This window comes from Oncorhynchus masou, chromosome 2 (genome assembly GCF_036934945.1).
Source record: "Oncorhynchus masou masou isolate Uvic2021 chromosome 2, UVic_Omas_1.1, whole genome shotgun sequence".
Taxonomy (NCBI): Eukaryota; Metazoa; Chordata; class Actinopteri; order Salmoniformes; family Salmonidae; genus Oncorhynchus; species Oncorhynchus masou.
Genome location: NC_088213.1, coordinates 31,840,709 through 31,851,261, shown reverse-complemented (window position 1 = coordinate 31,851,261; position 10,553 = coordinate 31,840,709). Strand labels below are relative to the sequence as shown.

At 46.2% G+C, this 10,553-nt stretch overlaps 1 protein-coding gene across 1 annotated transcript; it reads left to right on the top strand.

The window, feature by feature from the left end:
* The first annotated feature begins 1,662 nt into the window (after window positions 1–1,662).
* LOC135553991 (purine nucleoside phosphorylase-like) lies at window positions 1,663–10,219 on the top strand. Its single transcript, XM_064985979.1, has 6 exons — window positions 1,663–1,796; window positions 5,040–5,209; window positions 5,954–6,057; window positions 6,455–6,630; window positions 7,152–7,342; window positions 8,522–10,219. Exons 1-6 carry the CDS (start codon window positions 1,774–1,776, stop codon window positions 8,716–8,718), a joined length of 861 nt encoding a protein of 286 aa, XP_064842051.1. The 5' UTR covers window positions 1,663–1,773; the 3' UTR covers window positions 8,719–10,219.
* Window positions 10,220–10,553: the final 334 nt, after the last annotated feature.

Sequence of the window (10,553 nt, the reverse complement as noted above, 5' to 3'; positions counted from 1 at the left end):
GGCCACAGATGGTACACGGGAAAGCCCCTCTTCCGGCCTCCCAGATGGTACATGTGAAAGCCCCTCCTCCGGCCTCCCTGAGCGCAGCACCTCCCAGCTCCATGGGCACCGGGGTGGTGGTGCTGGGAGGGGGAATCGACAGAGCACTCTCTGGACATCCACGGGTGACCAGCAGGTTATCCAAACAAATGGACAGGTCCACCAGCTGGTCGAAGGTGAGGGTGGTATCCCTGTAGGCCAACTCCCGACGGACATCCTTGTGCAGGCTGCTGTGGTAGTGGTCGATAAGGGCCCTGTCGGTCCTACCCGCTCCTGTGGCCAGGGTCCGAAATTCCAGGGTGAACTCCTGGGCGCTCCTTGTCCCCTGCCTCAGGTGGAAGAGACATTCACCCGCCGCTCTACACTCGGGCGGGTGGTCAAAGACTGCCCAGAAGTGGCAGTTGAACTCCTCGAAGTCGTCCAACGCTGCATCTCCTTCTCCCCACACGGCGTTAGCCCACTCCAGAGCCCTCCCCGAGAGGCATGAGACGAGAGCGGACACCCTCTCCCTTCCCGAGGGAGCAGGGTAAACGGTGCCCAGGTATAAGTCCAGCTTTAGCAGGAAACCCTGGCACCGTGCCGCCGTCCCATCATACTCCCTGGGAAGGGCGAGACGCATCCCACTGGGACCGGGTACAGGAGGGACGAGTTGTGGTAACCCCTGTTGTGCTGGTGGAGGCGCTGGAGGGACTCTCTTTCTCTCCCAGTGGTCCATGGTCTGAACGACGCAGTCCATCGCGACACCGAGTTGTTGTAGCATCGCCACGTGTTCTCTGATGCGCTCCTCGACTCCTATACCCGGGGTACCTGCTCCTGCTGACTCCATGGTGTGGTGTGGAATTCTGTTAGGTATGCATAACTGGCTGTAAGGGAGTCGGGTGCAGGAGAGCAGAAATTGGGTAGCCAATGGAGCCTTTTATTTCGGCAAATAAAACACACAGCACTAAGAACACTAAACACAATTTGGGTTGACATAACACAATATGGGTTGGCATAACCCGGCGCAACCAGTCTAGCGTGCACATACATGAAACAACAAACAATTCCACATACAGACATGGGGGAGGAACAGAGGGTTATATACATGTCTAATACTGAGGGAATTGAAACCAGGTGTGTAGGAAAACAAGACAAATGGAAAAATGAAAGGTGGATCGGCGATGGCTAGAAAGCCGGTGACGTCGACCGCCAAATGCCGCCCGAACAAGGAGAGGAACCGACTTCGGCGGAAGTCGTGACATGAACACTGTCATGTATTTTAATGTCACGATGGCGAGAAAAGGGTGTTTTTAATATTGATTAAGTAGTATCTTCTTGAGTGAAGTCATATTCCTGCATTCTGAGAGCAGTGTATGAACCATATATATATTTTATATTTTATTTCACCTTTATTTATTAACCAGGTAGGCTAGTTGAGAACAAGTTGTCATTTGCAACTGTGACCTGGCCAAGATAAAGCAAAGCAGTTCGACACATACATATATATATACTTATTTTATTTATATTTTTTGTGGCCTCTTGGGCCCCCCAAAGGCCTGGGCCAATGGGCTTCAGCCCCGGTAAACCCTTGCATTAAACCGGCCCTGGCCCTCAAACCAGTCCACGTGCTGCAATATTGTCAATCCACCCCGTGAGCAAATCATTCCACCCCCATCTTTCAAGCGGAAAACTGTATCGCTTCGCATCAAGAAAGCGAGAGAAATAAATCTAACAATTTCCTCAACTGCCGCCGACATGTCATCCACCAGCGAGAGCAGGTACGATAAATAAACGACTACATGATATTAGGCTGGGTCAGAAGGAATAAACCTTAATCTATCACCTCATAAACATGTTTCGCCTATTCGAATTAACCATTAACTCGGGCACAACCAGATCATTGCCATAGCAACGGTGATCATTCCTGGTAGAGAATTTGAGATTTCAGTGAGAAAGTGCAAGAATTATGTGGCGGCAGAAGCTCTCGTTTCTGATAACGCCCCCGGTCAAAGTGACAGGAAGATAGCCAAAACGTCCTTCCCATATGATACAAGGTGGATGGAAGGAAATAGACTACAGATAGCCCGTTTGAATTCGATGAGAGCTTGTCTATATTGCATACAATAAAACCACGCTGCAGCCAAAACACTGCAGGCTATGCAGGCACAATATTAGGCTATAAACCTATTCTCTTAGAAAAAGGGTTTCAAACGTGTTCTTCGGGGGACCCAATAGGCAGTTGTGTAAAGTACTTAAGTAAAAATACTTAAATGTACTACTTCAAATGGTCCAGTTCACACACTTATCAAGAGAACACCCTGATCATCCCTACTGCTTCTGATCTGGCAGACTCACTAAACACAAATGCTTCGGTTGTGAATGGCGTCTGAGTGTTAGAGTGTACCCCTGGCTATCCATAAATTAAAATCAACAAGAAAATTACGCCATCGGGTTTGCTTAATATAAGGAATGTGAAATTATTTATACTTTTTATATTTTTATTTTTATATTTTTTAATTAAATTCACTTTTGACACTTAAGTATACATAAAACCAAATACATGTAGACTTTCACTCAAGTAGTATTTTACTGGGTCATTTTCTATTAAGGTATATTTACTTTTACTCAAGTATGACAATTGGGTACTTTTTCCACCACTGTCCCTTGCCGGTTCCAAGTAAAACCCTTTTGGTTCCAGGTAGAACCATTTTGGGTTCCATGTAGAACCCTCTGTAGAAAGGGTTCTACAAGGAAGCCAAAACAGTTCTACTTGGAACCCTTACCTAGCCTAACCATAATCCTTACTAGTGTGCAATCTTTTTGTAAATACCTTATAAATAGTTGAATATGGACCGTATTAAAGTGTAACTGTCTATTTAGCATACAAACTACAGAGGCTGCTCACCCTACAAAAAAACAATGCTAAAACATGCAGAATTCCGCTGCATAATTTCAAGATGCCAGCTACAGGAGGGACTAGGCTAAGGAGAGGTTAGAATTCAGAGTACATGCCTCTCTAGGCTGCTCCTGAGAGGAAATACTGTATATCAGGGCTTTTCGTTGTAGCCTACATTAGGCTAGGCCTGTTTGGTATTCAAATGCTCTGAACGAGGCTGCTGTGTTGTGGTCGGTCCTTCTTCTGTATTCATAGCGCAAGGGACAGGGACTTTGCCAGAGCGACCGTCAGGACCTTCGACAGCTCTGTGTAGGAGGGAAGGCATGGGGCGATCTTGGGCAATCTAGTTTCCCCTTTTGCGCACTCTGTGCTCATTGTTTGTTTTCTAGTTTCTTAGTACTTTTCTGGTTTCTCAGACATGAGCAGTCGTGCAAGTTGAGCCTGTGGATGCCCCATGTTGCAGGTGATTTTTTTTTACTGATAACTAGATGCAAAGAATGCAAAGTCTAGTCTTTCAGGTTCAACACACATGTGAGTGGTGATGTGTGTGAGTGTATGTGTGTTTGTGTGTGTGCATCCCCTGTGTGTAGTGGAAAATAGCTATTTTACATTTTCTGCAAGTCATCATAATCTTTGGGCAACAAAAATATATTACTGACTTGCTCAATGGGTAAATGTCTTTGAGGCCTGAATGTCAATTCCTGCATTCTATAGGATGAACTATACTAGAATATACTACATGCTTCTTTTGCTTGTTTAGTTCGCCTTAACCTAGTAGGCCATTGTTCCCTTTCCTATAGCCCTTCCTCTAGCTACCTTTTCTTGCAACCTCTCACTCATTACTGCCTTTAAGAGCTCTATACACTGAGAGAGAGGGAGAGCATTAACCACACTGACCCATTACTGCCTTTAAGAGCTCTATACACTGAGAGAGAGGGAGAGCATTAACCACACTGACCCATTACTGCCTTTAAGAGCTCTATACACTGAGAGAGAGGGAGAGCATTAACCACACTGACCCATTACTGCCTTTAAGAGCTCTGTACACGGAGAGAGAGGGAGAGCATTAACCACACTGACCCATTACTGCCTTTAAGAGCTCTGTACACCGAGATAGAGGGAGAGCATTAACCACACTGACTCATTACTGCCTTTAAGAGCTCTATACACTGAGAGAGAGGGAGAGCATTATTAACCACACTGACTCATTACTGCCTTTAAGAGCTCTATACACCGAGAGAGAGGGAGAGCATTAACCACACTGACCCATTACTGCCTTTAAGAGCTCTATACACCGAGAGAGAGGGAGAGCATTAACCACACTGACCCATTACTGCCTTTAAGAGCTCTATACACCGGGAGAGCATTAACAACACTGATTGCTCTCTTCAATGGCTTCTCATTTCAGAGAACTCTAGTCAACTCCATCCCGACAGACCATCTCTGTCTGTCTGTCTGTCTGTCTGTCTGTCTGTCTGTCTGTCTGTCTGTCTGTCTGTCTGTCTGTCTGTCTGTCTGTCTGTCTGTCTGTCTGTCTGTCTGTCTGTCTGTCTGTGTGTGTGTGTGTCTCTCTCTCTCTCTCTCTCTCTCTTGCCTTGCCTTCAGGACAGAGTGAGAGATGTCTACTCACCCAGTGAATTGAATTGATCGAATTTGATGAATTTCTCAAGCCATTCCACCCCCCATGACCAAGGCTATCACAAGCGTGTTTATCCCTGCTGGCTGACGGGGCCAGAGGGATGGGGGTTTATTTACACATTCTAACCCTCCGATCAGGCTTCAGGGCCCACTTGTTGGAAGTGCATGTGTGTGTATGCACACACACTCATACATCACCACCCACGCGTGTGTGTTGAGTATCGCATTTTGATGTGTGTGTAAGGGACGGCTTGCTTGCTGTGCTTCAGTGGATTTGCTTATGGAGGCCTCTCAGACTGTGATTCATCACCATCCTGCCAAGTTACCCTGCCCAGGGCCTGAGCTAAACGCTCCACTGCAGGAGTGGGACAAAACTGCATTTACACCCCCCAAATCCTTCCCTTTGCCCCTAACCCTTCATTGTTGGCCCTTTCTTTCTTATCCCTCACGCTCTCTCTTTTTCTCACTATCTCTCTCCACTTCGCAGGTACACCTATGAGCAGTACAAGGAGACAGCTGATTGGCTGCTGGAGCGTACGCAGCACATGCCCAAGGTGGCCATCATCTGTGGTTCTGGACTGGGAGGGCTGGCAGACTTACTGGAGGATAGTGTAGCCTTCCCTTATAAAGACATCCCTCACTTCCCTCAGAGCACAGGTACAGTATACACACACAACCTTGAGGACTTCTTATCTCTGACACTGTGTTGTGAGTCTGCAGCTTAACATCTTCTTCACCTCACATGACTACATTGCATAATACAGTTCAATAGCCATGTCGTCAACATTGGTCCCAGGTGACATCATTAATGAGGGAACATGGTGAATAGTTGGGGGGGGGGGGTAGCTGGGTTGTTTTCCTACTCAGACGTAAGCTCTGGGGTACAGGGCTTAATCACCCCTTAGGGGGTAGGGGAACTGGCCCTGCCACTGAGACACACAGGGAGAGGCCCACCTACTAAACACACACACCAAACTCCACCATACTGCACACCAGGTAGGCTGGTCTGTTAGTGCTTTGACCTGCAACTTGACCCCCTTTCCTCATCTGTCTGCCTGAATCCCATCCCATGTAGGGTAACATACGTGTGTATGTATGTGTGTGTGTGTTTGCGTGTGTGTGTGTGCAACACCTCGTTGGACCCAAATCTGGCAAGGAAGTTGGTGCATTTTAGTGTGAATGTGCCAGTGCACCACAAGCACCTTAATTGTGGAGGACAGACTCCTAGTAATGGCTGGAACGGAATTATGGAATGGTATCAAACACATGGTTTCCATGTTGTTGATACCATTCCATTCACTCCATTCCAGCCATTATTGTTAGCCGTCCTCCCCTCAGCAGCCTCCTGTGCCGTGCACGTATTTGTGTATCGCTCTCTTTTTCTCTCCCTCTTTCTATCAGTGCCAGGCCATGCTGGGAATCTGGTCTTTGGGGAGCTGCAAGGGAAGGCCTGTGTTTGTATGCAGGGCAGGTTCCATTACTATGAGGGCTACAGCATCGCCATGGTTAGACTGCCTCTTCCTCTCTGAAACACAAGGCAACACACATACAGTACATACCATGCTGTGTATGCTATGCTTCCCATAAAAAAGTATTTTGAAGACAAATTGCTGTAAAATAAAGACATGCAGTAAACATAGGTCCTGCTTTGACAGTATCAGTTACATGAGCTTGTTACATAGTACTGTATTGGATTCTGCTGTGTCGCTGTCCAACATGAAGCTCCTAGACTATGACCACAGGGCTGGCAGATGACATTATAGTTGGGACAGCAGTGGGGCTGCTGAGTCCTAAGTAAAGACAGCTGATTAATGTGATGACGCTCTCTGTCACTCCAAGACATTGTAATGGTGTAGGTCCACTCTGACTGCTGAAGTACTGTATATTCTGTGTGTTGTGCAGGTGACGTACCCGGTGCGTGTGTCTACTCTGCTTGGGGTGGAGACGTTGATAGTGACCAACGCTGCAGGAGGACTGAACCCTAAGTACAATGTTGGTGACATCATGTTGATCAGAGACCACATCAATATGCCTGGCCTGGCCGGCATCAACCCTCTGAGGGGACACAACGATGAAAGGTGAGACACCTAAACTATGAAACAGTCAAGCAGGTCCCTTTGATCATCAGTGAGCCGCCCAAACACTGATGCCAAATGACCATAAATGACACCCTATTCTATGGGGTTCTGTCCTATGCACTTTGGACTATATTGAGAATAGAGTGTAATTTGAGATTTGTCATGTTTGAGTCTGAACTAGCAATTCAAGTGCCTCTAAGCAGTCATCACTAAGCCACTGATAATGAGATGTCGATAACCTAAATGGAGTTATGGCGGTAATGAGTCATTTTGCTGTGCTCTTATTACCATCATTAGGTGCTTTGATTGTTGAAGGTATGTGTGGACTTTAAAAAAGTACACTTTGGCATGTGAGGTTTTGGGGTGTATGTTTGAGAGGGTTCAGTGTGTGTGTTCAGTCTACTGCTCTGTGTGTGTGTGTGTGTGTGTGTGTGTGTGTGTGTGTGTGTGTGTGTGTGTGTGTGTGTGTGTGTGTGTGTGTGTGTGTGTGTGTGTGTGTGTGTGTGTGTGTGTGTGTGTAGGTTTGGTGTGCGGTTCCCCTGCATGTCGGATGCGTATGATGCAGACCTGGGCCGTTTGGCTCGAGAGGTGGCGGAGGAGCAGGGCTGTTCCTCTTTCCTCCAACAGGGGGTGTACTGCAATGTGGGCGGCCCCGCCTTCGAGACAGTGGCAGAGAGCAAGATACTGCTGAGCCTGGGGGCAGACGCTGTGGGTGAGTACAAAACACTGATTTATGGTCAGCTTTCAGATCTGTGCTAAAGGGAAACTTGTACCTTCAGGGAGCACATCAGGCCTCTGATGTGTATACTGTCTTCTGACTGAGGAAATGGAGAAGGCTCTCCCCAAGAGCACTCCATCTGAAAGAGAGCGACCCGGCTCTACATATTTTACTGGTTTGTGACTCACTGACACCGCCCCCCGGGTAGAGGGGAATAAAGCAGCCAAAGAACGAACACACAGGAACTTTATTTAAACACACTGAGGAAGATGAATATGGGGATGCATATGGGGGATGTACATGGGGATGAAAAGTGGGAGAGGTTGTGGAATGGTAGTGGATTTTGGGCATGCGCACCATCCCACAAATCCAGAGATATTATTGAGTCCAGTTGTTGATGGGCAGAGACCTGCTTAAGGGAGACTGCAAGTATTGTGTGACCTGTATCATAAAGAGGATGGGCAAATGTCCGGCCACCTACTAACCTCCCTAGCAACCAACCAGGGCACATCTCACACAGGTCAGGGAGAGTTTGAAAGGCAGGTTTATGGGGACTAAGGCTCCAGTTGTGGGTGATGGGGAGTGGAGTGTGAAGCTCAGGGTTGTGAGGTGCTAATACCAGTCACTGGATTTTGTAATACTATCTAACCAATGACACCATCAATAAAACACAGACACACACACACATGAAGAGGTGCATGCAGCTAGAAACAGTATTAGGAACAAACAAACGGATGTTAACAGAAAACGTCAGGTGCTCCTCTCTCTCTAACACACAACATCAGGTGACATCCCACTGGGCACACACAATCAACATCGTTTCCACGTAACTTCAATGAAACCAACGTGGAATAGACATTGAATTGACGTCTGTGTCCAGTGTGATATCTATGCCAATGGGGTCAGCTTCAGGGGTCACAGTTCAATTGATCTGAATCCTGAGTGGTGTCAGTTAGAGGGTAACAGGTTGACAGGGAGGAAGCTGTACATGTTATCCTTTGACATATCTAATTTTCTAGGTCTCCCCCTCCCCCTATCTTTCCCTTCCCCTCTTTATCCCCTGTCTTTACATACCCACACCCTCATATCACTTTCTTTCTCTCCCTCTGTCTCCCTCTGACCTCTCCCTTTTAACTCTGTCTTGCTCCCTGTCTCTTGCTCCCTCTCACTCAGGTATGAGTACAGTGCCAGAAGTGATTGTGGCTCGTCACTGTGGTCTGCGTGTGTTTGGCCTGTCTCTCATCACCAACCGCGTGGTGTCAGAGTATGGCAGCCAGGACCGCGCTAACCATGAGGAGGTGCTGGAAATCACCCAGCGGCGCACACAGGACCTGCAGAAACTCATCATCAACCTCCTGGCCCGAATATAGATACACACACTATCTGATAGTGATGTTCAATTTCTTTTTGATTTATTTCACCTTTATTTAACCAGGTAGGTTAGTTGAGAACAAGTTCTAATTTACAACTGCAACCTGGCCAAGATAAAGCAGTTCGACACATGCAACAACACAGAGTTACACATGGAATAAACAAACATACAGTCAATAATACAGTAGAAAAAGTCTATATACAGTGGTGGCAAATGAGGTAGGATACGGGAGGTAAGGCAATAAATAGGCCATGGTGGCGAAGTAATTACAATATAGCAATTAAACACTGGAATGGTAGATGTGCAGAAGATGAATGTGCAGGTAGAGATACTGGGGTGCAAAGGAGAAAGATAAATAAATACATACAGTATGGGGAGGAGGTAGTTGGATGGGCTATTTACAGATGGGCCATGTACAGGTACAGTGATCTGTGAGCTGCTCTGACAGCTGGCGCTTAAAGCTAGTGAGGGAGAAATGAGTCTCCAGTTTCAGTGATTTTTGCAGTTCGTTCCTGTCATTGGCAGCAGAGAACTGGAAGGAAAGGCAGATGAAGGAGGAATTGGCTTGGGGGGTGACCAATGAAATATACTTGCTGGAGCGTGTGCTACGGGTGGGTGCTGCTATGGTGACCAGTGAGCTGAGATAAGGTGGGGCATTACCTAGCAAAGACTTATAGATGACCTGGAGCCAGTGGGTTTGGCGATGAATATTAAGCGAGGGCCAGCCAACGAGAGCATACAGGTCGCAGTGGTGGGTAGTGTATGGGGCTTTGGTGACAAAACGGATGGCGCTGTGATAGACTGCATCCAATTTGCTGAGTAGAGTGTTGGAGGCTATTTTGTAAATGACATCACCGAAGTTGAGGATCGGCAGGATGGTCAGTTTTACGAGGGTATGTTGGGCAGCATGAGTGAAGGATGCTTTGTTGCGAAATAGGAAGCCGATTTTAGATGTAATTTTGGATTGGAGATGCTTAATGTGAGTCTGGAAGGAGAGTTTACAGTCTAACCAGACACCTAGGTATTTGTAGTTGTCCACATATTCTAAGTCAGAACCATCCAATACTGTCAGTATAATAAAAACTAAGGACAGCTTGAATCAGAGAGATACGAGTGTATCTGATTCCACACCCTGTTTTCCAAATCAGTATTTGTGAGTTATTAATATGTGCCTGAGATTGAGAGGACTTGGAACTCAACTCCACCTTATTATTGTCCACAACTGATTCTTTCTTAAGTAATATATTTTCTTGAAACAGCTGACACTGATATTCCATTCAGTCGAAAGTCCTTTTTGTAACTATCTTTCTAAAAATAAATGAATATATTATATTATAGTACTGTTATCTGTTATTGTACTGACAGTATTGACAGTTTTAATTTATTCATATAAAAGTTTTTTTTCTATGAACATAATGCCTATTTCTGCTGTTGTTTCCTTGCTTATAACCCTGCATCTCTTCTGAAACACTCTTGTGAAATAAAAGGCACCATTCCAATCATGTGTGTCTACCTCTATGTTCAACTGCTTTTAAGTTCATCAATCTATTAATCAAATGGTTTGGTAAGTTAAACCAGTATTGCTTCTCTGATCATGCTACATCGAAAGAGAAGGAAGAGAGGAAGAGTGGGAATGGGGAGATGGAAAGATGCTAGAGTAAGTCTCGTTGATCCAAGCAGGAGATGTTCTGGTGAAACTACAGAAGACAAGAAAGTTATTGTCATCAATAACATGGATCAATAACCAAATGGAGAGGGGAGGGAGTTATAAGGATAGTGAGGGACTAGAGAGAAATGATGAAGGGAGAAAAGGAGAGTATTGCAGTTGCATAG